The following is a 26,889-nucleotide window of genomic DNA, read 5'->3' as shown; positions in this document are numbered from 1 at the left end:
TATGGTGTGGTTTTTGAATATTAAAACCATCTTGAGGCGTTGCACAACAAAAGCCGACCCATTACCTCTAGAAGTGCTTCATTCTTATACAATAATGGGAGGTAATTTTATGTGGGGTGGGGATGACAGGTCCCAAGTTTCATTGATAAACTTTTGATTCAGTCATTGCTTACACAAGCGAGGCTTGTTTACTTTGTTGCTTCCTCTTTATAGGGCTTATGCTCGCCCATGCAAACATGAATTGCCCAACAACATTGTGTTGGGACAATTGTGCCCTCGTCCAGCCTCCACCCACCAACCTGCATTATAATCAGTGTTAGGAGACTGAAAAGAGCAAATTCAATGGAAAGCTTCATCTTAAGTGAAGGTTGGGTCACCCATGCCAAGGCGATACCACCATACATTGCTTGTCCTATGTACTGAATATGTCATATGATGTAGGCCGTTTACAGACACATGTGCTAGCCATGTTTTGGGGGTAAAACTGGTGCCTTTTTTTAATGACCACATGGTGGATGGTGTATACAATTCAGCAGTAGTGAATGTAGCCTCTCTCACGCCTCCTCGAAAGACAAGACGCATCTCCTCTAAGCTGGAGGACCCCCTACCCCTCTCTCTCTCTCTCTCTCTCTCTCTCTCTCTCCCCCCCCCCCCCCGTGCTTTACCCTATTCTTCTTTCTCCCCAACCCTTTATTTCTCTATTTAACCCTTGTCTTTCCTCCTTAAACCGATTCTGTCTCTGCCCTCATTTCCCTTGCGTCTTGAACACACTGCCTCCGATCTACGCAAAAATGTTCTCTCTCTGTGGAGAAATAACGAGAACTTCTTGCTGTGAAAGGAGCAGATCGGCGACATCACAGGGAGGGGCGAAGTTGAGATTTTTGACTTGAAGAGATCGGAGGAAGAAAGGAGAGCAGCGGAAGAGGAAGAAAGGATAGGAGAAAGAGGAGGAAGGTTTAAGGTGTATCATCTCATCTTTCCTGTGCATCTGAACCCTTTCTCATTGCTTGTGTGTGTATGTGTGTGCGTGTGCGTGTGCGTGTGCGTGTGCATGCGTCGGTGTGTGTGGTAGCGTTGATCCTCTATCGAAGATTTCATCATTTATTGTTATTTTTTACTGTGATTTCTGCTGCTTCTGGTCAAAGTTCTTGATGCTCAGATCATAAGATATTAACAAGTGGTCTTTAGCTACGGCTGGACACAGATATATCCCCGTTCACACGAGGGGTAAAGGGCATGGATGGGCAAGATTGCCCGTCTTCATGAGCATGTCATGTATGTACAATATGACATCAACAGAGGTTGTATGTGTGCACAAGCATGAGAGTTGTGTCTACGTGTGCACATGTGTTTTGATTATGAATGTACAGCACAGCATTCTTGGAAGCTGTTGATCCTCAAGAATGTCTATGTTGTAAGTTGTAACTATATTATCTGAAATGCTGTGTGCATTCGAAGTTTGTCTTTAGTGGATTGAAATTGTAATGTGTAGCACACAACAACAATAATAAGTGAGAACTTCCCATTTTGCACATGAAAGGCTTCACGTTCACAAACTGGCTGATCGGTGTGCAGTGAAGCTGTGCTCAATTGTGTGCAAATAATGGTGTAATCTGTCTGTTTTCAAGAGTATAGGGTAATAGGGTTATTAGTGTGGGTAAGGCTGCAGAGTGTTAAGCACAATTATGGGAAACTGGGAAAGGAAAGCAGAAATATAAACTGAAAGGGAAGATTTGAGTGGGGCAATGGAAGAAAAGTTTGGGTGATACAAGGGGTGCTTTTCCTGTTGGGATCTTGTTGTTGTAATATAATTGCTGGAGTGTTGTATCACTTTGTTTCATAGTTGAAACTCTTGAAACTCCGGTTGTTTTCAGCTGTTTCAGGGGGTCCAAAGTTCTGAAATGTGTTTTAGCCATTATGTATATTTCCATTTCCAAAAACGGTATGATTCAACCATTTCGCCTGTTTCCCTTTGCCATTTTTCGGCCATTACCTCGAGAACACCCGGCGTTTCCCTTGCAAAATCCCAATTTCAAGGCCATATTAGTAGTTTCTTTGTTCTTTCTTCTCACCCACCCTAGCTTCTAGTCATATACTCTTATTTTACATCCCCCTTACTGACGTGGTGTTTCCCCATTTCAAGCCCATCAAAATTTCCGTTTTTGTCCCCATTCCTGTTCCCCAATTCTCCAAATATGGTCGGGAATATGAAGTGTTACATTACTTTGTCTCAAGCTCTAAATAGGTCCAAATTATGGTCTGAGTTGCCCTTAGTATTCCATACCCCACCTTGTAACACCCCCCTCCGAGCAGGGTGTGGGGGTCCACATCTTTCATGAACTCCCGACTCCCTAAACCCTTTTCTTCTTACCTGAACTCCTCAAACCCTTTTACGACACTTGGAACCAAAGCCTTTCACAGACCCCTTTTTTCATGCCGGTCAGCTTGGAGTGTTGCATGAGAGAAAGAGCAGTTTTGATACAAGGCTGACTCTCTGTGTGTGTGTGTGTGTTTAAGTACTAGGGGTTGCCTGATAGAAAGGGCCATTTTGATAGAGTGCACAAGCTGATTTTGAGTGTGCACGCATGCGTGCGTGCGTGTATGTATATGCATGTGTTTGTATGTATGCATTGTTTTGACGTTTGATTAATATAGGATAAGATGTTGATGCTTTACTACTTATGTCTTTTTTCAGGATTCTATGCATGAGTCGTAATACCTTCTCTTCACCTTTGGGATGCAACATTTGGTTCGAACTGCTTTGTGTGGCTTTTGACCTCTAAATACAAAAAGTTGGTGTTAAACTTCCTTTTTGGCACCCAGAACCATGGAGTTGAACGATAGTGCTGAGATGAATGAACCTCCCCTTTTGGCCATTGGTAGGCAAAGCTATGGTTTGGGCTCAGTGGAAAATGAATGTCAGGCAAGCAGCAGCAGTTGGCCTCTAAGAGACGTCAATGGCAGCAACGTGAGCTCAAAGAATGATTGTTGGGATTTAGAAAATGATGCCTGGAGGACCTTGTCAGGTGATTTTCCACAGGCACGAGCAATGCAAGTCTCTCATAGAGCAAAGCGTCAGCATTGCTGGGGTGCCACCTCTCAGTTCCCAAACAATTTAGACGAGCAAGGACCTGGACCTAGCAGGACACACCTTGGTCATGAACCCAATTTTGGGCAGGGCTTACAGACAGAGCTGTTTGGATACTGTGAGACAAGAGATTTAGGAACCACTGGTTTTGATTTTTTTCATGCTGGCCTGGATGTAGCAGGCAGTAGCAGCTCATCTCTCCCTCCACCCAGTGTGATGCTTGGAAATGGATCGAGACAAGTGACTGCATCTGGAATAGGAAGCTGGAGTGCATATGCTGGATCACAGACAGATCTAAGCCCTCCCATGGCATGCTTTACAGGCGGTGATTGGAAAACCACGAGGGACTTGATGTCAAATTCGGTGGGACAATATGCAGAAAACATAGAGGGGAAAAGTTTGAACCACCGTAACACTAGTGCTGCTGGCGGAATTGGAGATGGAGAGAATTCAGATGCATGTGCCTTTCCTAACCCCTTGTTGCTAACTGAAGGTGAGGAAAGGAAGCCCTTTTTTCACTCAGGCGGCTTAGCTGGCAGCCCAACTGATTTCTTTGGAAATGGCAGATCTGATCATGCACATGGGGATATACGGGGTGCATACAAAAGGAAGATATCAACTGTTGATTTTGCAGATGCCTCATCGTTTGATCCCCATTTTGCTGCTAGAAGAGAAAGTGTTACAGCTAAGACAGGAGGAGTTGGCATGAACACATCAGATCCTAATGGGTTTGCCAATTTCAATGTGACAAATGACTCTTCTATGATTCAGATATGGGATGATTCTCACAATGATTGTATTGGCTACGTGGGCAATGATAATGATTGTTTTCAATCTCAGAGTGGTGGTATTGAGAAAGCCTCCACTTTGATTGGAACTGGGGAGGATGCTCCAAGAAGTCTTCAGAACCAGCCATTCAGCATGGTGCAAGAACCAAGCCACTCTCAGTTGCATTCACTATTCGCAAGAAATTTGAGGACTGCACATTCACATGCTTTGACAAGGAGGGAACATGATGTTTTTGGTGGAAATACCGCAAGTAGCACTCTTGCTTTGCCAGAAATTGATCATTGGCCTGCAATGTTTGGTGAGAGAAGCTCTGCACCTCCAGTATCGGCCAACTGGGGTGTGAATAGTGGCTCCAGAAGAGGCAGTAGTGCTTTCTCCAGCTCTGGGTCCAGGGAGAGGGGCGGCTCGACTGGAGTATTCGGAGGAAGCCACGCAAGAAGTATGTCAGGAAGGGGTCCTGATTGGGCGGCAGCAGCAACAATGGAGAAAAGATTGGCAAGTCAGACTAGCCCCAGCAGAGGTGTGGCTGGCCCAACGGGGAGAGAGATGAACCCCCCTGACTTTAGTGCCCGCACCAGTCAGGCCGCAAATCCTTTTCTCAATTCGGGCACTCTTTCATCTTACCTTTCGGCATCAGGATCAAACGGTCATAGGATCAATAGAAACCCTGCACCACCTGCTCCAACATCAACAGTAACTAGCCATCAACTTCCATTTGGGCGTTCTTTAGAAGTTCCTTTACCATCTGCAGGGCAGCATGCAGGTCGGTATGCTTCACCTTCACCTTCTCGTGGGAGGCGTGAAGCTCTTCTTGCAGGACCTGTTCAGAGTATACTTGGTTTACCATTTAGAGGCCTACAAATGCTTCGAGCAGATGGAGAGTATCGCCGCCAGTTTCTGTCTGAGGTTCATTCTTATCTTAGCTACTGCATTTTTGTGAGATGCTGTCAAAGTCTGCATGGCAAATTTCCTGTCATTGTTATCAGCACCAAAATGTCTTTACGGATGCAATCCCTGCTTATGAAAAGGGGAGGTCTCACCTGCCCGTCCCCTATGGGCAGGGGATCTATCCAACCCTTCCCTGTCCAAATGGGGGAGGGAATCTGTCTGTAAAGAGCTGTCGTCTTTTTGTGACTTGTAATCATATGACTGTAGTTCACTTCTCTGCAGTAACTTAATGTGGGAGATTATTAATTCTTTCTTTCTGATTTTGTTGGCAGATATTAACTGCAATGCACCATGCATTTAGAAGTGAAGACATGACTGTTGAGGTGGGAGATGTGTCCTTGTCAACTTCACAAATTTTTGAGGATGCATTTCTGGTTAGGCAAAATTTAAAATTAGTAGGTTGACCTTTAGCATGAAGATTAGAGGATGTGAGTTGAAGCTAAATGGGACTACTTGCTATGTCCCAATTTAAGATTTATAAAGCCTACTTGATTGCTTTATGTGAGAGAGAGAGAGAGAGAGAGAGAGAGGGAGAGAGAGAGATTAAGTGTCTACTAAAGACCCAATGGGCCTATGAGACCAAAGTGATACAATAATGTCCATGGCATATCTCATTGTGGAATGGAGAATGACATAGAACAAATCAAAACTATCTCAATGGAGTGATACAAAACTGTCCATGGAAATCTCATCATGGAATACAAGGAACATGAAACATGAGATGAGCATTAGCCCTCAATAGATTGTATCCCACTCTCCAAAATATCAAGCATGGGGCTAATGAGTAAGGTTGAAAGATCTCCCTCAACTACGTCATGGGACCAGCGCGCCTAACATGTCAATGAAGCTCGAGATCCCATCAACGTATAGGCCAAAAAGAGTGGGTGATAGAGGGCATCCCTGTTTCACCCCAATAGTGTTGGAAATCTCTTATGATGTCACGTGCATGCAGTGTGACATGGCTAACCTCACATCTAATCCCACATTTGGTAGTAGTATTAGGCATTCATTTAGGGCATTACCACCCAGACGACAAGCATTTACAACAGTATATCTCGTCTGCTAGCATCGAGGGGTGCCATGCCAACTTCCCGATAGCCACACGTGAAAACATAGCATTTATGATGATTTACATCAGCCGTGGGCTTTTCTTTTGGGCCGATAGCATCTATTCAGGCCGACTTGCTCCAAAAGAGCCTACGTAAGGCTTATTTATAATTTAGTCATAATTCATCTCTCTCCCTCTTGGAGATTGGTCATAGGTAGTCTTATTATTGGCCAAGCATACATGTAACCTTTTCATGTACATAATACATATATTGAAAATTATTCTCTCTCTCTCTGTGTCTCTCTCTTTCATGTGTTTTGCAATAAGGGTCCTACAGGGTGCTTAAGCACCGTGATTAAGGCATGAAGGCTTCTGTTATGTCACATTGGTATCAGAGCAAGCACCGCAGGTTCAAGAAGGCATATATCAGAATATGTGAAGTGCCCATACCCCTGGACTAGTAGACCTGCAACAAGGACTATGTCATGTGCATCCGCGCTTGGATGCCATGCGGACATATCTGCGCAAGACTCAAGTAGGTGCAGGACTTGGAGTGGAAACTGGTCCGTTGTGAGCCCGAGTCCGAGACAAGTCAGCTAGGGTTCCACTCTAAGCGTCCAAGGTCATGTGTACAAGTCTCGTCCATGGTCTTGGTCAGGTGTGCGAGTCCCACACATGAAGCAGTGCCAGTCCGTATCGTGAGTCACCCTCTGGAATGATGTAGAGGTGAACCGGGCACTGCCTGGGACACCAATCTTAGGTTTAGATTTGGAGCATACCTGGTTTAGGGTATGTGGGCATGTAGGTAGAAGGGGAAGCCCTTGTGGGCCACCCTAGGGGCCAAGGAGGCCCATGGTCAAGCCCAACAGCGTTGTATGGCTGGATAGGCTGTTGGCCAGGCCTAGAAGGGGTAGGGGCCAAGTCGACCAGCCCTTCTGGCCTTGATGGGGCTTGACCAGCCAGTTGGCGGCCAGCCTGGACTGCACGGCCAGCAGCCAGAGCAAGGCGGCCAGGCCAATGTGAAAGGCACCTATTTATAGGCTGGAATAACAGGTCGTGGGGGTTAAATCAGCAGGCTGACAGCCTTCTAGTAACCACTGACCAGCATATAGGATTACTATATAAGCATGGCTTAGTCAAGAGTTAAAGCATCTCATAATTCTCGAAGTGCTGAAGTGTTCCAAGGGCCAGGACAGCCAAATGGAGCATAACGCAAAGGTGGATTGAAGTTCAAGAACAGATCATCTACAGGCTGAAGGTTTACTGCCAAGGGAAGATCTACAGATTTGAGTCTTTTTCTTATCATTCAATAAAGCAGAGGGTATTTGGGACCCAATCAGGTGTTCTGCCCTCTCTCTCTCTCTCTCTCTCTCTCTCTCTCTCTCTCTCTCTCTCTCTCTGTGTGTGTCTTGCACTCTTACTTCCGCTACATTGTGCAATCGTTAAGAATCAAGGCGCTGAATATTCTTTATCTGAAGTATAATCCTGTCTGTAAGCTTTCTCATGTTACAGTGGTATTGGTGTTAGAAGTCATCTCCTGTCTATTTGTATACACCAGGGCCTCTGTTGTGGGTGTGCCCGCCCGTATATCATTTTTCCACACTCCCTGTATTTTTTCCCTATTTTTTCCCATTTTTTTCCTAGTGGCTGGAGGGCTGCCAGGTGATGCCAGGACCACACTGAGGCTGGCCGACTGCATCTGGAGCAGTCGTGGGCTATCTGTGTGCTGGCCGACCTGATCTGAGCAGATGTGGGGACCAGATGCTGGCCGACTGCTGTTTTTCAGCAGTCGTGGACATTTTATGAGTCGTGGGCCTCTTCCAGAGCTGGCCGACTGCCCTCATGGGCTTGTATATATTCCCCCCCATCCTCCTCCACTTTCTCATTCAGTTTTCTTCGGGATCTTGTGTATAGAGAAGAGTTTACACACATCTCTCAGTGTTTCTTGTGCTGATTATTTTCTGCAGTCTACTTGCTCTTGTCTACCCAAGTTTGGATATCATTTCCGCTGCATATTCTGACATGGTATCAGAGCCCTAGGCTCTAGCAGATCTTGGGCGTTTTTCTGAGCAAGAGGGGGAGCAACAGGTTGCTGATCGGTGGACTGTTTCGGGCTGAACGGGAAGTGAAGGTGCAAGAGGAAGGCGGGCAGAGGGGCTGGACAGCCACTTGCATATTTTCTGATTTTCAGATTTTTCCCACCCACCCACCCTTTCAGGTTACTCTCCGAGATGGCGGATTTACTCGAGATGGCAGAGAAGCACGTGAAGATTCCGACTCTTCCCACGTTCCCAGTGGATCGGCAGTTGGACGGGTCCAATTATGGCATCTGGAAGGTCATGATGGAGTCAGTTCTGGAGTCATATGATCTTGCTGATTTTATTATCAAAGGGGTGCCAAGGCCGGAAGCTGAGGAAGGGGAGGTTTTATCCGCGAGGAAGGACCGAGAGGCACAGGCACAAATGTGGGACCGTGTCAACGCCAGGGTCCGGTCATTTATATTCCTCAATTGCACACCACAGGTGATCAACCATGTGAAGCACATGACGCTGGCGAGAGGCATATGGGAGCACTTGGCTTCTTTGTACAACAGGGTATCACCCATGAAGCGGATATCCTTGGAAGTGCAGATGCGGGTTATGAACCCTGCAAAGTCTTCGACGATGCGGGAACACATTAACAAGCTGCAGGCCCTTCAGCAGGAAGTCCTTCAAGCTGGGAAAGAGATATCGTCCGAAGATATGGCCATCACGTTACTTTCCCACTTGCCTGGTCAGTATTCCGCTTTCTATTCCTCGTTGATCACGAGTGGCAGGCTCAGCACCATTACTTGGGAGGAGCTTGTGCCAATGGTCTTGGACCAGGAGGAACGTTTCACGAACCCTCCTCACGGCGGAGGTTCGGAGGCCTTAACTGGCCAACGGTCGAAAGGCCGTAATACCAACAAGGGCAAAGGGAAGGCTTCACCAGATAAGTCTTCCAAGAAGAAGCCTGATCCAGAACGAGAGAAGCTGAAGGCCGAAAGATCTTGCAATGATTGTGGCGAGAAAGGCCACTACTGGAGGAAGTGCCCTAAGCGGACAGGGAAGAGTGCTGAGTCCTCAGCCTCAGCTGCGAAGACTCCGGCATTTGTGCACTTGGAGATGGTGGACTCCGATGATTCATCGTCTTCGAGCGAGGAGGCAGTTGGCTTCACCGCAAAGGATACTCGGGAATGGATTCTCGACAGTGGTGCTTCCAGGCACATGACTCCATCCCGTGACTTCTTCCTGGATCTGAAGCGGCAGTCAGGTCGTATCTTTATTGGTGATAACTCCACTATTCCGATTCATAGTGAGGGCCGGATGGAGATCATTCCCGACGGCAAGGGGGGCAAGCATGCTTCCCGTGTTCTTTATGTCCCTGCTCTGGGCTTTTATCTTTTGTCAGTGCATGAGGTATGCAAGACTGGCTTTCGGGTGGAATTTGAGGAGCATTCAGTTGCTCTAAGGGACCGTGAGACAGGCAAAGTTGTTTGGGAAGGCGGTGTGTAGAACGGTATCTACAAACTCTCTGCACTCTCCTCACTGACAGGCTCTCAGGTCGGAGACTTGTGGCACTTTCGTTTTGGCCACTTAAATGTGGATGCTTTGCGGCGCGCCTTCCGGGACCAGATGGTGGTTGGCTTGCCAGATGTTGGTAGTAGGCAAGGACGCTGCAGTTCTTGCATACGTGGCGCACAGGGAATCCTTTCCGAAGCAGGCTTCCAAGCGGGCTTCGAAACCTTTGGAGTTGATTCACACTGACTTGTGTGGACCACAGCAGATACCTTCCTTGGGAGGATCTCTCTACTTCATGCTGCTTGTTGATGATTGTACCAGATTCACGTGGGTCTACTTTCTTTCACAGAAGGACCAGGCTTTTGCTCGGTTCAAGGATTGGCACGTGATGGTGGAGAAAGAGTCTGGATTTCAGGTCAAGACTCTCAGGGCTGACAAAGGAGGGGAATTCTCCTCGACTGTATTCTTTCGGTTTTGTGCAGATCATGGCATCAAGAGGGAATTGGCCAATACCGGATCGCCTTCGGAGAATGGAGTTGTTGAACGTAAGAACAGGACTGTGGTGGAGATGGCGAGGACCATGCTGGAGCATTGAGATCTTCCTCGTCCACTTTGGGGTGAGGCTGTGGCGACAGCTGTCCATACCATTAACCGCTCTCCGACGACTTCTGTACCCCATATGACTCCATTTGAGGCATATTTTGGCAGGAAACCCGATGTCTCGCACTTCCGTGTCTTTGGGAGTGACGCGTATGTACATATTCCGAAGAAGCAGAGGGGGAAGCTTGACCCCAAGTCCCGCAAGCTGGTATTTGTGGGGTATAACTCTCTTTCCAAGGGATACATCATACAGGTTGTATGATCCAGAGAGGAACGAGATTGTTGTCAGCCGGGATGTGGTCTTTGACGAGCATGTTCCAGCATCCACTGTCGAGGAGCCGCCACTTCTTGGAGATCCAGAGTCTGATGATGATTCCCAGTCTACCACTCCAGTTGATCCACCTCAGTCATCACAGGAGGTTGAGCCCGCAGCTGGAGTTGAGCCCCCGCGATCACAGGAGGCTCCACGATCTGTTCGAGTACCTAGGTGGTTGATGGACACCCTTCGGGAGTCAGGTGTCACGGAGCTACCCTCCGAGTGGACCACAGAGGACGGCCCTCGAAGATCACATCGAGTTCGAGATAAAAGCAACACGGCGGAGCTTCTTCAGGTGAACTATGCTCTTATGTCTCGTATCATGCGGGATAAGGAGCCCACTTCCGTAAAGGAAGCCCTTTCACAGGATACTTGGAGGGAAGCCATGCAGGTGGAACTTGACGCCATCGAGAAGAACAACACTTGGGAGTTGGTACCGAGGCCGTCGAAGCGGTCAGTCATTGGTGTCAAATGGGTCTTTAAGACCAAGTACGCGGCTGATGGGTCGGTGGACAAACACAAAGCCAGGCTCGTGGCTAAGGGTTATGCTCAGCGGCCAGGCATCGACTACGAGGATACCTTTGCACCGACAGCGCGGATGACCACGATTCGGACCGTTCTTGCCCTTGCTTCTTCTCAGAGGTGGCCCGTGTACCAGATGGATGTAAAATCGGCGTTCCTTAATGGTGACCTGCAGGAGGAGGTGTACGTTGAGCAGCCTCCAGGCTTCATTGTTCCAGGATCGGAAGGGATGGTTTACAGGTTACGTAAGGCCTTGTATGGTCTTAAGCAGGCTCCGCGGGCTTGGAATCAGAAGATTGATTCCTTCTTTATTCGGACTGGATTCCAGAGATCGGTTGCAGATCCGGACCTGTATCTCTTTCGAGAACGCGGCATGGTCACACTCATCATCCTTTATGTGGATGATCTCATTCTCACCGGCGGTCATGTGGAGCACATCGGAGTGACGAAGGCTGCCTTGTCACAGGAGTTTGAGATGACCGACTTAGGCTTACTCCACTTCTTCTTGGGATTGGAGATCTGGCAGACCCAGAGGGGGTTTTTCGTCTCTCAGCAGCGGTATGTTCATGAGTTGCTTGAGGCCTTTGGGATGGAGAACTGCAAGCCTATTACTTCGCCGATGGACCCGAACACAAAGTTAACCGTGACAGATCCTTGTGAGCCAGTTGATGCCTCGCAGTACCGGAAGTTGGTTGGTTCATTGATCTGGTTGCTGAACACCAGATTGGACTTGAGCTTCTCCGTGGGGCTGTTGAGCTCTTTTATGCAGACGCCATTGAAGACTCATTGGGACGCAGGATTGCGGATCTTGCGGTATCTGCAGAGTACGAAGGATCTGGGACTCTTTTACACAGGAGGGAATGGAGTCAAACTCCAAGGTTGGAGTGACTCAGATTGGGGAGGAGATCCAGACACGAGGAGATCTACTTCAGGATACACTTTTACCCTCGGCTCAGGAGCGGTTTCTTGGAGCAGCAAGAAGCAGCCGACTATTGCCCTTTCTTCGACAGAGGCAGAGTATCGGGCTGCTTGTGGTGTTGCTTGTGAGGTTGTATGGCTGCGGAGGCTGCTTGGCGAGATGGGGTTTCCACAGAGGGAGCCCACAGTCATCCAGTGTGATAACCAGAGTTGTATAGCTATTGCTCGGAACCCGGTTTTCCATGCCCGGACCAAGCATATAGAGATACAGTATCACTTTGTTCGTGAGAAGATCTTGGCTGGTGACATCTTGCTACTTTATTGTTCGACGGAGGACAATGCGGCGGACCTCTTCACGAAGTCTCTACCTCAGGCTACGCTCAGGCGGCACTCCAGCTCCCTGGGGTTGGTTACACAGCCCGGAGCTGAGAGGGGGTGTTAGAAGTCATCTCCTGTCTATTTGTATACACCAGGGCCTCTGTTGTGGGTGTGCCCGCCCGTATATCATTTTTCCACACTCCCCGTATTTTTTCCCTATTTTTTCCCATTTTTTTCCTAGTGGCTGGAGGGATGCCAGGACCACACTGAGGCTGGCCGACTGCATCTGGAGCAGTCGTGGGCTATCTGTGTGCTGGCCGACCTGATCTGAGCAGATGTGGGGACCAGATGCTGGCCGACTGCTGTTTTTCAGCAGTCGTGGACATTTTATGAGTCGTGGGCCTCTTCCAGAGCTGGCCGACTGCCCTCATGGGCTTGTATATATTCCCCCCCATCCTCCTCCACTTTCTCATTCAGTTTTCTTCGGGATCTTGTGTATAGAGAAGAGTTACACACATCTCTCAGTGTTTCTTGTGCTGATTATTTTCTGCAGTCTACTTGCTCTTGTCTACCCAAGTTTGGATATCATTTCCGCTGCATATTCTGACAATTGGAGCTTTGCCTTTTGGTAAAGAGATTCAACCAATGGGTTGGTTTTTAGACGCTGGTTGCACTCCCATTCCGGTGTGACTCGTCCCTCGAAGGACGGTTGGTTTTTAGGTTTCAGAAGTGATGGGGAACATCTCCCACAGTCATAGTGGATGGTATTGTAGCGGTCCTAGGAAAATCCTGACCACCCACATTTTGACAAATTCCGATGATGAGAGCACCAAATCCTTGCAGAAACTGTTTCCTCGACAATGATTGCTTCTAGAAGCCAGGTCATCAATGTTGACACGAATGCCATGTTCCGAGAATTTATGCGCATCATTGTGCGACAAGGGGAATAGATGCAAGAATGTACGGCTTCTATATAGGCCTTAAAGAAATGGATACCTCTTCAAGAAACCTTGGCACCCATTCCTTTCTCCTTCCCCTCTCCTCCGCCAGTCATCTCCAAGATCTCTTTCTAGAACCCTTCCAAGATCCATGCTTTGGCTATCTCCCTTGAGAAGTTAACACACCATTCCCATGAGTTACATGAAATGCAGGTACAGGAGGTAGAGCTTTGAACACAAGCGGGGGCGGGCTTCCGCACTAGATGACCAACAACGATACGTGGAGCACCAGTGATGCCTTGCACTTCTTGACACAGGTTAGTAATCGGGACTTCTTTGACTCATCTTCACGAGAAAGTGAATTTTAGTAAGTAAAACGGTAAACTCGATTCCACAAATCTGCATTCTTGGATTCATCAGTTTGAAGCCTACTTTGTTGTTGGTAGGAAGTCAGACATAGAGAGGTGATGCCAAGCACAAATTGGAGTGAAAATCAACACTGTTGGAGCCAAATTTTCCAGCAATTTGGGGATATGATCGAGTATCTTCCGGATAAGGCCAACCCAGTGGTCAATGCCTTGAGCAGGAAAGGAACTGTGTGGCACATCCAGTTTACTCGAATGGAATTTGTTGGTACAAGACTAGATGACATGAAGCACAAGTACGCGGATTCTATGGAATTTGGTACTCAGTGGGAACATGCATTGGACGCCACATGACCATGCCATTTCTTAATACGCGATGGTTGGCTTTTCTACAAAGGTCAACTTTGCATGTTGAAACAATTCTAGGCAACTCTTCTCCACGATGCCCATGATGCGGTCTCTGGTGGTCATAGGGGCATGAACTCGACCTTGGAGAAGGTAGAGCGACAATTTTATTGGCCAAGAATGAGGCGAGACCTATTCACTCATGTGCAACAATGTTTGGTTTGTCAAAAAGTGAAAGCTTCTCATGGGAAGAAGATAGGGTTGTTACAATCTTTGCCCATTCTCGAAGGACCCTTGAGGATATCTGGAAGGATTTTGTGATGAACTTGCCTCCTTGTCTAGGTAAGCGTAATACGCAATGTTTGACGATTGTTGATTGTTTTAGCAAATTTGTTATGCTTATTCCTTGTAGGGCTGACGTGGCTGTTGAGGATGTTACTAGATTGCTTATTTGGCATTGGTATCCCGTAGGTGGCATATACCTAGGACCATTGTGCAGATCGAGATGCCAAGTTTACCAGTCATTTCTAGAGGGCATTATTTGATATCTTTGGAACCAAGTTGATTTTTTTTCAGTGCATTCCATTCCACCCATAGACGGACGGCTAGACGGAGATTTACGATCAATTGGGGTTCGACGTGCTGAAGTGTTATGTTCTCGATCATCAAGGTAAGTGGGAATAGTGTTTGCCTTTATTTGGAGTTGTGTTGAATGACTATTTTTCTTTAGCTATTGGTAGCATTTGGAAGACCGTTCCAGTCTTTGCTGACCAGGACGTCATCCTGAGTGCGTGAAGCTAATAGATTGACAGAGTCGTTCCAGGAGATTTTGGAGTCTGTAAAAGACAGGTTGGCTAAAGTGTAAGAGGTCTATACTCGACAGGCCAGCAACAACAGAAGAGATGTGACCTTGTCGGAAAGAGATTGGATATATCTCAGGATCATGAAGCGAAGGTTGAAACATGTGGGTAAGTGATGTCCAAAGTTGTCATTTTGAGCTTTGGACCCTTTTCCATTCTAAAGAAGATCAATGAGGTTTCCATGAAGCTGAAGCTACCTCCCAGTTGGACCATGCATGATGTGTTTCGTGTCAGTTGGTTGAATCCTTATATTGGGCCTCCTCTCTCCGATGTCCACGATGAACATGAACCAGACATAGTGGACGAAGCTGAAGTTATGGTTCCAAAACATATTCTTTTACATAGTTTCAAGCACGGCTCCGGTCTAAAAGAAAGATAGTTCCTCACGAAGTTTCAAACTTTCAAGACTGAGGAGCGGTGTAGCTTGACAAGACCTTCTTCGAAGATTATCCGGCTTTATTGAAGGACTATTTGGAGGCTTTGTGGCTTCCGTCAAGTTAAGCAGAAGGGGATGTCACATGCATCCCACACTTGGATGCCACGTGGATATATTTGTACACAGGTGTGCAGGACTTGGTGTGGAAATTGGTCCCTTGGGAGTCCCAGTCCAGGACAAGTCAACTAGGGTTCCACTCTAAGCGTCCAAGGTTAGGTGTACAAGTCCCATACATGGTCTTGGTTAGGTGTGCAAGTCCCGCACATGAAGTAGTGCCAGTCCGTACTGTGAGTCACCCTCTGGAATGATGTAGAGGTGAATTGAACTTTGCATGGGACACCAATCTTAGGTTTAGATTTGGAGCATACTTGGTTTAGGGTATGTGGGCATGTAGGTAGAAGGACAGCCTTGTGGGCCACCCTAAAAGGGTTTAAGATCCTTACCTGCAAAGGGGGTAGCCCTTGTGGGCCACCCTAAAAGGGTTTAAGATCCTTACCTGCAAAGGGGGTAGCCCTTGTGGGCCACCCTAGGGGCCAAGGATGCCCATGGCCAAGCCCAACAGCATTGTATGGCTAGGTAGGCTGTCGGCTAGGCCTGGAAGGCTTGGGCTGTCCCTCATGTGTGCTTAAAGCAAGTCGTATCGGAGCACCCGGTTATGGTCCACACGAGAAAGCTTGAGATATGGTGAGTTTGGCTCATACTGATAAGAAGGGAGCTGATTAATTTGAGGCACATGTGCCGTAAACCATGTGATAACAGAGCCATACCAAGATGAGTGTGTGCCTCTCGTAGCAATCGCCTGTGAAGACTCCAAGGCTAGGTGAGGGAGTCAAGCGGGGTCCATCTCTCTTTCTCTGTATACAGGAAGAGTGCCTCTAAGCATGGAGGATGTAGCAAACTCCGCTCGAATCATATGATGTGGGATAGATGGTTTGCTACGAATCATCCGTAATAGCATGAGGATTAGAGACCGCTTGATCCGTTGCCAGTCTGTCGAGGATAATCCCGGTGCCGAAAAGGGGCTTCATACATTATCGTTGGAGTGACCAAGGTGTCAAAGAGCTACCCCTTTGTCTGGGGTTTTTGGAAGACTGATGGCACCGGTGCTCTGGGAGGGCTAGTGCTTCATATCCTCTAGTCAATCTATCTTGGGATGGAGAATCGTCTCCTAGTATTGGTGAAGGTAACCGCAAGGTAGACATAAGAACTAGTCACCTCCACTCCACTGTCTCTGTATGTGATCATTGTATCCTTCATCACTTTGTGGGAAGTGTGAAAGACCATCACCTTGGTTTTCCCAAGGTTAATGGAGAGCCCCCGTTGTGTACAAAAATGTTGCAGTGCATCAATATGACGGTGTAGTCCGGCCTGAGAATATGAGAGAAGCACTATGTCATTAGCATAGAAGAGTACAGCAATGAGAGTGCTTGCACCTCTCCCGCCTTCTTGGTCAATAAAGGGTGAGATCTCATTAATATTATAGATGCCAAAGAGTGGGGGATAGGGGGGATATCCTTGTTTCACCCCAATGGTGCTAGTGATCACCTCTAAAAGGCCTTCTGGGCATCTAACTCTCCCTACTGCCAGCTCATATAATGAAATGATCTCCACCGACAGAACTCCCCATAACGGCAACCTCTGGAGCAAGCGGTCACATGGCATTGTGTCAAAGGCTTTGCGGAAATCCACAAAGCAGCAATAAAGGTGTTTGCCACCTCCTCAATGAGGCTCTTGAGAGTGAAGATATGATTTGATGTAGAGAAGTTCCGTTGGAAGCTGGCCTGGCCTGGTGCCCAGAAGTCCTCTCTCTTTGCCAAGGCATTGAGCTTTGCCTCAAGAACCGATCCATAAAGCTTGGTCGTAATATGGCCAATCATAATGGTCTTGTAGTTGCTGGGATCCATGGTATTCCCAGCCTTGTGGATAGGGGCAATAGTATGAAGGGACCAGGTATGGAAAGCCCTCCGAAAGTGGTCTATTAAACATGTGAGCTATAAGTTCTTTTCTTTCCCCAACTGGCCTTTTGCCGAAGATCCTCCCATAGTTACCAATTTTTCACCGCCTATAGGCGGCCTACCATAGGCGCTTATTTATCCACCCATTGGTGATGTCGTCTAGGAAGCACCAAGATGGGTTTTGAACCCAGGACCCCTTGGTTCTAGGCAAACACCTTCACCACTTGAGCTATCACCTCATTGGCCGTACGTGGCAGTTTTTAAAAACATTTTGGGCCAAAAAAACCCTAGGCTGGCCGCCATCTCCGATTTTAGCCGTCTCCACACGTTGGAGACACCCAAGCAGGTGAGGATACATGCACTTTCTTGTTTAACTTATGTGTGTGTTTTATCGCACGATACTCACATACTTTTGGTACTAACAACTTAGTAGTGAGAGATGATGATGATGCGGTGCCAGCCACTGCGGTCACCGCCATTGCAGAGCTAGAGTATGATAAGTGAAACGAGACCCAAGCAGGGGTCACCCCTTCCTGGACTCACTTCTCCAATTAGCACTTTAATATACACTCTTAAAAGACAATAGCACAAGACAAAATAGCAATAAAAAGTAATTAACAACTCTGAGCATAGATAGATGACACCACACTGAGGCCGGAACGGCCGGCCCTCCCCCCCCCCCCCCCCAAGGATTGATATTATTTCTTGGGAGAATTTGTTACAAGTACACGGGCCCAAGGCCAGATTTCCAATAAGCAATGCACAATGAAAAACAAAGTATCAAACCCAAATATGTTTGTTGATGCCGAGTCTGCAGTCACCAAGGGCTGCCCCGTCCATAGCACCTTCCAGAGTCACACTCCACGTGCAATCCACCCGTCCCTGGTACTACGGATCACGCCGTGCCAGTCCTAGCGATGGGGCACCCTCACGGAGTTGACTCGGTGAATGGAAGAGGAGTCCAGACATAGGAGAGCAAGAGAATTCCTCATTCTTCGCGATGAAAATCTTTTGGAGCCACCGTACAGCCAGTAGGAAGAGTGAAACAACCTGGGCCACTTGTAGGGAATGCGTATGACCTAAATCCACGCGGATAACCCCACTGGTCTGACCTGAATCACATGTGGGAGTGAAGAGGGCTCCTGCTAACTGTTTTGAGTACACACGTGAGAGAAAAAGAGAGCTGTTTAGACCTGAATCCACGCGTGGAAGTGAAAAGAGAGAAGCTGTACCATTCAGTCCATGGGAAAAGGGTTCCAAGGCTGCTGTACGGCCAGAATCAACAGGCAATTGATGATTTTGTACTTCCTGTACCTGCTGTACCTACTGTACGACCAGAATCAGCAAGAAATGAGGGTAATATACCTGCTGTACCTGCTGTGTGGTTCAGTCCTCAAACAATAGTTGGAATAGAAGCTGTACAACCTGTTTCATGAGAATATTGAGTGCTCCAGCTGCTGTACAGCCTGTTTTCTCTAAATCTCAGCAAGCAGTTGTGTTTTTCTCCTCCAAAATGCAAGGGAGAGGGTTGGAAGTGAGGCGCCTTCTTCCCATGCAAAGGATTGGGTGTGGTAGGTGGGGTAGGTGGCCAACCCCCACCCCACATGCTATAAAAGGGTGCCCAGGCCAAAAGAGGGTGCCCACATTTATAAAGTGTCCACCTACTTTTAATGAAGTATGAAACCTGTAAGTTATAAGGCTTATAACTTAAAACTCTTATTTAAATAAGGATTTCCCACCTGTTTACACGCCACAAAACCTGTCAGAAGACAAGGCATTCCACGGCTCACGGGAGGGCGTCCCCGACCCCTGAGCTAGACACACATGTCAGGCATGCAAACGAAACCAGTTCACGCGAAAACATTTCAAAGGCAGGCAAACATGAGTGCACAATGCAACATTGTTAAAGGATAATTTCCGTTCATGTACTTGCACAATACTTGACATTTCCGGGCACAAACAGGCCCACCGGAAAGTCAATTCCAGGTACACACACAGTGTACAATCCACCCGTCCCTGGCACTACGAATCACGCCGTGCCAGTCCTAGCGGTGGTAATCCAGAAACATACACCGTGTGCAATCCACCCGTCCCTGGCACTACGAATCACGCCGTGCCAGTCCTAGCGATGGAGCACCACTACGGAGTATGCTTATCCAGAGCCCAAAGCTCACACAAGAAGATAAGAGGACCATTAGATAGCTCAATGGTGACAATAAGGAAGGAAACATGTTGACAGATGGAAATCTTGAACCTTCATCTTCTTCATCATCTGATGGTGATGAAGTGGATTGATCATTGAGCGCTCTGCAATGTGCAGTGATAGCGACACTAGTGACTAGAACTATTATTTTTTTGGCTTCTTTAGATAGTAAACTGTTCTCTAACTTTAAATTTTGATTGATTGCTTATATTATGTAACCCGTGGCATTTGGGTCATGGGTACTGAACGTTTAAGTGATTCCATTTCGTGAAACCTAATTATGCTTTTGTTTGCTGATAGCTCTCATTTTGGTAATTGTGTTGTTCAGAAATGAATTGTTTTTCAAATTTAAAGTTTGCAGTTTTTCATTCATTTTTCTGTATATATACACTATATAGTAAACTGTCCTCTAACTTTAAATTTTGATTGATTGCTTATATTATGTAACCAAATATTTCACGAAGATAGATTTATGTACTGGCTATCACCAGATACGTATTCATGAAAGGCATGTCGAAAGAACCGCCTTTCGGACTAGGTATGGCCATTACGAGTTTCTCGTATTATCTTTTGGGTTAACCAATGCTCCAACCACTTTCCAGCAAATGATGAACGATCTTTTTTGTGAACATTTGGGGAAATTTGTGGTTGTGTTCCTGGATGATATTTTGATATATAGTCGTACTCTTGAGGATCACGTTAGACATCTCACGATTGTCTTAACTATTTTAGGACATAATCGACTATATGTGAAATTTTATAAATGTGAGTTTTTCATGACAGACATCATTTACTTGGGATACAAGATCACTAGAGATGGATTGAGCATTGACTATGACCGAGTTCAAAAGGTTCTGGATTGGCCTATACCGCGAACAGTGAAACAACTTCGTTCTTTTCTTGATTTTGTTGTTTTTCTTCGGAAATCTGTGTGGGAGTACTCTCAGCTCACACTACCGATGACCGACTTGTTGAAAGGTCGTAGACGTAAGTCAAATCAACCTATCACTTGGAATAATGATCTGGATATGGCCTTAAGTCTTTTGAAAGATAAAGTCAAGGAAGCACCTATCTTAGCATTACCCAATCCTAGTCGGCCTTATGTTCTTGAAACTGATGCCATTGACTATGTCATCGGAGTTGCTCTATTTCAAGATGGTAGACCTGTTGCTTTTGAAAGTAAAAAGCTAGACGACACTCAATCTGGTTGGCCAATCCTTGAGAAGGAAGCTTTATGTTGTGATTCACACTCTCAAGGTTTAGAGACATTATTTATTTGGCTCCAAGTTTGTGGTATTGACTGATCATCAGTCAATCAAGTATGTGTGTGATGCGGACGATTTGAGAGGAAGAAAATCTCGATGGGCTGAATTAATGCAAGATTTTGATTTTGAGATTCGTTATAGAAAAGGGTCCATGAATAGTGTTGCAGATGTGCTTAGTCGAATTAGAGAGGTGAATACTTTGTCGTTTACCGAGATTTCTACTGACTTATTTCAGTCATTGAGAGGGCTTTGCAGGATTGATAGTTATTTTGGTCCATTTTGGCAGAAGATCTAGGACGGGAGCTCATTGATTGACCAAGACTCGATGACTGAGCAGCCTATCATTCAGGCTGCAGGAGGCCAGTGGATGATTCGGAATGGTTTACTATTCCGTAATGATAAAATTTGTGTACCACAGATCCCAGACATTAGGTCCAAGATTCTTGAAGAGTGTCACTACGCTCCTTCTGTTGGGCACCCTGGCGTACACGACATTATCGTCAGTGAAACACACTTTTTATTGGCCAAAGATGAAAGGGTATGTAGAAGATTATGTTCTCAAGTGTCAAGTTTGTCAAGCAAATAAAGCTGAACGCTTTAGACAGACTGGGTTGTAAGTTGTAACATCCTTTGCAAATCCCAGGTAATAAATGGGAAAGTATTTCCATGGATTTTATTACGGGATTGCCAAGAACATATCAAGGCCACGTTTCTATTTGGGATAGATCTCTTGACAAAAATGACTAGATTTTTACCGATCCGGAAGATCATTATAGCTACGCAATTAGCAAGGCAGTTTATCGAGCAATTGTTTAGACTGTATGGGTTACTGCAGGTCCTAGTCAGTGATAGGGACTCTAAGTTTACGAGTGATTTTTGGAAACTTGTTTTTGAGAAGTTGGAAACAACTTTGAATTTGAGTTCCTCAGTTCATCCTCAATTTGATGGCTAGACTGAAAGAGTGAATCAGATTTTGGAGGATATGCTTCGGGCATATGTGTCCAAAAGAAAGAGTTCATGGGAGGATTATCTTCCTATGTTAGAATTTGCGTATAACAGTACTAAGCATACGAGTACAAGTTTTAGTCCTTTCATGCTTATGTATGGTTTTCAACCTAGATCACTTGTTACAGCAGGATTCTCAGGACTTCAGCACGATGCAGCACGTAATTTTTTGCAAGATATGCAAGAAATGTTACAAGTTGCGAAGGAATCTATTAGAAGTGCTCAAGACCGAGACATATTTTATTCTAATAGACATCGTTCACCCCGAGAGTTCTTTGAAGGAACGATGGTGTATTTGTGAGTTCCGAAAGATTCCGAGACTTTACGGACAGGTCGATCTCTGAAATTATCCCCTAGATACTGTGGACCATTTCGTATTAAACGACGGATTGGTTCAGTTGCATATGAATTGAATACTGGGTGGAACAAACTAGTTAGTTACTTCTCAAGAAATCATAGATGTCGAGGACATGACATTTGTTCCACACGAACCTGAAAAGATTCTTGGATTTCGTGAAAGAAGATTGCGTAATACGCTTATCACGGAATTCAAGATCAAGTGGAAGGATTGTGTTGAGGAGGACGTTACATGGGAGACATTGACTACTCTTCAGAGAGATTACCTTGGCTTTTTAGTGAGCTCAGGAGTGAGGAAGGGGAGTGTCATGTGCACAGTGTGTATCTACCGTGCGCTACACGCACACAAGACTGGGGAAGCTTGGAGCTAGGCAGGCTGATTGGTGAGCTGAGTTAGGGATAGACTAACGGTCGGGCACCCAAGTGTGGACGCCCGATGACCGGCCAAGAACCTATAAAAGGGTGGCCAAGGTCTATGGTTAGTCATATAGAGTCTCGCGTGACTTTGTGAGAGCTCTATGATCAAGAGCCTGGATCTAGTGCAGACGTGCATCTACTTCATGCAGCCGAGGCCGGCAGCAGTCTCAAGGCATGCGAGGGTAGCTTCGTGGCGGTATGGGACATCACGAGGTAGAGATTGGTCGGTACGTCCATCTAGTTAGCTCAGCTCGTGGCTCGGTGGGGACAGCCAAGTCTTGTGGGCTTGCCCACGGTTGTCGAGGTTGGGAGGTGAAGTCAGGCCTGCACCCCCTGTCTTGTTTGTTTGGTTTGTTTGCAGGTTTCGAGTCTTGTACCAGGAACGTTCCACGAGGAGATCTTATGGGGATTTGAGAGTCCTACCCTTGGGCAGCATATGGGCCATTGTTTGGGTCCATAAAGGTCCTAGGCACAAACGGCCAGCCCATGAAAGGGCATAGGCCACAGTCGGACAGCACCCATAAGAGCATGTGAGAGAACAATGACCTGGGGCCTCTCCACACGCTGCTAATCTTGCTCTGATAGATCTGGTCCCGAGAGAGAGAGAGAGAGAGAGAGAGAGAGAGAGAGAGAGAGAGAATTTAGGTTTATGTAATTTAATAATGAAATATAGTCTGTTGTAGAAGAGCATAAAATTTGTGTTTTTTTTAAAATTTTAATATTGTATCAAGAATTTGTATTTTAATTTCACATTAATGATTGGATCATACTAATATACATAATCCAATAAATCAATATATACACAATACCTATTGTTTACATAGCTTGTTAGTTTATTTATTTTTGATCTTTCAAATGCTTTGTTTTTGTCATTGTCCTTCACTATTATTTCTTTCTCAAATCTCTCAATTCGTAAGTTCCGATTTTTCTGACCTTATGAAGGTATATATATTGTTATAATAATATCATCCTTACGGTATTGGTTTTATCTTAACACTAGAAGCTTAGTTTTATGTAAAATTCTCTTTCTGATGGATTCCAATGCATTCTTATGCCTTTCCTTTTACAAAAATAGGTAGCACAGTGACACACATGTACTATCAGGACTTTGAGAATTTGTACGGTTAGTGTATTATATGCACCAACCTAACCAATGACCATGATGATGTGGCAAAGTACCTTACTTTGAATATTGAAGATATTTAACTATTTTGGCGCACAATGTTTTGCAGGATATTGTGATGCTGGACCCAGCTATAATTTATGGAGGGGTTGATGTACATGACGAGCATAGTGACATGAGATTGGACGTGGACAACATGTCCTATGAGGTGAGTAGATTCATAGAATAAGCCCTTTTCACACATGGCACTTTCAATCATGTGTCATCTTCTCTTATGAATCTTTACTTGCATTCTTTGATGTGCTGAATGACCTCATCACATTGTTAATATTCTGAAGCTTCTTCATGGGGTTGGTTTGGGTTTTCTTTGGGCAGGACCTTCTAGCTTTAGAGGAAAGGATTGGTAATGTAAGCACAGGACTCGATGATAAAACGATATCGTTGTGCTTGAGGGAGAGCAAATACTCTTCTTTAGATGCAACCCTTGCTGCTATATCTCAAGACAGTGATGTGAAATGCAGCATCTGCCAGGTAATGAGGTGTTTTTAGTATTCTTTCTCCTCATGTGTATCTATGCTATAGACATACAATATACAATGAACTCTCTCTCTCTCTCTCTCACACACACACACACACACACACACACCACTCATACCACTCATGCATACAGGCACTCTCACTCACAGTCACTACGGGCATGAGTGTGTGTACACATTGACACTGTCTTTAACTCACATGCTCACATTCTCTCTCTCTCTCTCTCTCTCTCTCTCTCTCTCTCTCTGAGTGTGTACCCACTCTCGCTTATGAATGTAGTGCGTGCGTGGGTGAGTGGTTGAGAGAGAGAGACAGAGAGAGAGAGAGAGAGAGAGAATGTGAGCGTGTGAGTTGAGTGTTGAGTTAAAGTGAGTGTCACACTACTCACTCATGCACGTAGTGAGTGTGAGTGTGAGTGTGAGTGTGAGTGTGGGTGAGAGTGTGAGTGTGAGTGTGAGTGTGAGTGCGTGCGCGGGTGAGTGGTTTGAGTGTTGAGGGTTTGCATGTGAGGGTGAGAGAAGGGTATACATACCTTCTTTTGGACTTACGCAATTTCATGCTTTCTTTTTGCAGGAGGAATTTGTTGAAGATGATGAATTGGGTAGGCTGGATTGTGGCCATGGTTATCATTCGGTTTGTATAAAGCAATGGCTGTTGCAAAAGAATGAATGTCCCATATGCAAATCTCCGCCCTATTTAAAATCCTAAAGCTGCACAAGGGAGAACATGTGTTATGTATGATGGGATACAAGCCTTGTCAGGCCATGCAGTGGAGAACGTGTTATCTGTGATGGGATGGCAGCCTTATCAGACCATGCAGTGTCTTTCTTCTAAGATCAACAGTATTGGACAGCTACATTTTCTGCAGTCTCATTTTGGGTGTAGGACATGGTTGGTTATTGCATAAAACATTCTTCTCCTCCAGCAGTATCTTGTCAGGATTTTGTTCGCCACACAGAACAAGGTGTGGTGGATTAGGCTGTGTTAAGGTGGTGTCAAGGTGTACTTAGCACTAACCATCCACCAATGCAGCCTTTTGCTGAGATGCATACTGTTGTGCAAGTACAATTTGTACATGTGAATGTGAAGCCTAAGCTAGTTCAAGGACTCAACGGAGCATGCTTGAAACTCGACAGTGGTGTTAATGCCAGAAGGTTGGCGTAGCATACTTTATGGCTTGCTGCTTTATTAGAGTTTTAAGTAGAAGCTTTTGTATTTGATAGTTATGTGGTGCGTGTCCATATTATTTATATGCTGTAGCATGCTCCTGGAGTAACTCTGTACACTGGAGAAATTAATCCAGAAGTGAATTACCCTGGGCTGATAATAATTGAAGGAATGATTGGGAACCTCCTTAGGGCACATCAATGATGTTTTCACCTTGGCTTTGTGTAAGTGTTATAAGTATGCTTTACTTACACTTTTGAACTTCTATCTTGTATCAGTCTGAGTCAGGTAGTCCATCCTTCACTCTTCATTTCCTTGAAATGAGGCACTGCAGGGTGCAATATGGGAAACCACTGAAGCACTATATTAAAAGATCATCAATTTTTCTCGAGTCCTTGCCACTTGCCACTTGCCAAACAGAGTAGATCATTATGTACAGCAACAAGTCCTCCTGTAACAGCAAGAGAATTCTTCGGCTTTGGGAGCTCAAAGGTTGCCTTGTAGCATTGGAGACTCTTACGTACTTGGGCATGAACTAATCTACGGATGTTTATAGCAGGTTAGCTATTTACGGCATCGTTATCACTATATAAGTGAGGGCTTGGGGTTATTATGAGACCGAGTTGTGTGGATGCACCAGTGAAGGCCTGTCGTCTGCCTTGGACCAGGAGAGCAGACATGCTCACACCGTGCACCATTATGTACGTAAACATGGCTTCATCTTGTCAACCTACCCGCAATGCACTTTGCCATTTTACCTGCTTAAACATGCAATTATCCTTTGTAAGACAACGCTAGAATATATAAAGCAGTCTTACCCTATGCTTAATGTGAAATAGTGAAAGTATACAGACTGTGTACATACTTGCGTGAGATTAACAATATATGTCGGACCATTTTTAAGTTTGTGTAAAAACTACTTAGAAGTCATTTTTGACAATAAGCACACAATCATTCCCTTGTAATAGAATCCTTGTGAGATATTCTCTTCTCAACTGTTGCTTGCTTATGTGCTATTGGATTCATGCATGCTAGATTCCCTCTTCCATTGGCTTCTTCTTAGCCTACCTTTTGTGAGAGAACCATTGCGAGGACCATCTTTATTTACCTCTATCTAGGCGAAGAGAGCTCTACTTTCACCACATTGGCAAAGGAGTATTTCGGTGTGACAATGGAGTGAGGATGTGATCTGGACGAGATAGGGAGGTTGTAATTGTGGCTCTAAGGTAATACCCAAAGACATATGCTTTGGCGAGGATAAGGTAAGCCCTTAAATTGAAAAGTTGCGATGACCTAGTCCACCAAAGTAGACTTCAATGTAAGGATGACATTTTTTAAACCACTCTGTAGGTTAACATGGTTTCACCCACCTGAGCTACCATAAGGTTCTTTCCCCACCTTACTCATTTGAACGAGCACTTATCTTTTGGAAGATAGTGCCAGAACATATAAAGCGGTCTTACCTTGTGCTAAATTTCAAATAGAGTAAGTCTAATAACTAAGTGTGTATACTTGCTTAAGAGTAGTATCATTTTAAAGTTTGGCAGGCCTAGTGTGAAAGCTACTCACTTGTATAAGCTACTCACTTGTATATGTATCATTTTTTTTGACAATAAGCAATACATAGTCATTTCCTTGCAATAGCTTAATTGAGCTCTCCTTCTCTCTTCTTGCTTACTTGAATGTTATTGGATTCATGCATGCTAGATGGATGCTTGCTTAAATAGGTTTGCTTGTAGGTTTTCCTCTTCCATTAACTTCTTCTCTGGCCTTTTGTGAGAGAATTATTGCGAAGGACTATCTCTGTTTGTCTCCATTTAGGCAATTGGA

The 26,889-nt window shown here is 45.6% G+C and overlaps 1 protein-coding gene across 3 annotated transcripts; it reads left to right on the top strand.

Annotated features, from left to right (window-relative positions):
- Window positions 1-238: 238 nt before the first annotated feature.
- LOC147623161 (uncharacterized) lies at window positions 239-25,243 on the top strand. Of its 3 annotated transcripts, none has more exons than XM_086821231.1 (6): window positions 239-961; window positions 2,696-4,783; window positions 5,098-5,148; window positions 23,465-23,563; window positions 23,731-23,886; window positions 24,466-25,243. In XM_086821231.1, exons 2-6 carry the CDS (start codon window positions 2,828-2,830, stop codon window positions 24,598-24,600), a joined length of 2,397 nt encoding a protein of 798 aa, XP_086677357.1. In that variant the 5' UTR covers window positions 239-961; window positions 2,696-2,827; the 3' UTR covers window positions 24,601-25,243. The 3 variants fall into 3 exon arrangements, with proteins under 3 accessions (XP_086677357.1, XP_086677356.1, XP_086677358.1); XM_086821230.1 differs by having other exon boundaries at window positions 5,098-5,199; XM_086821232.1 differs by lacking the exon at window positions 5,098-5,148.
- The last annotated feature ends 1,646 nt before the right edge of the window (window positions 25,244-26,889 follow it).

Source organism: Cibotium barometz, chromosome 27 (genome assembly GCF_041138505.1).
Source record: "Cibotium barometz isolate CiBa-2024 chromosome 27, ASM4113850v1, whole genome shotgun sequence".
Taxonomy (NCBI): Eukaryota; Viridiplantae; Streptophyta; class Polypodiopsida; order Cyatheales; family Cibotiaceae; genus Cibotium; species Cibotium barometz.
The sequence above is the reverse complement of the archived record's forward strand: the minus strand, read 5'-3'. Positions and strand labels throughout refer to the sequence as shown.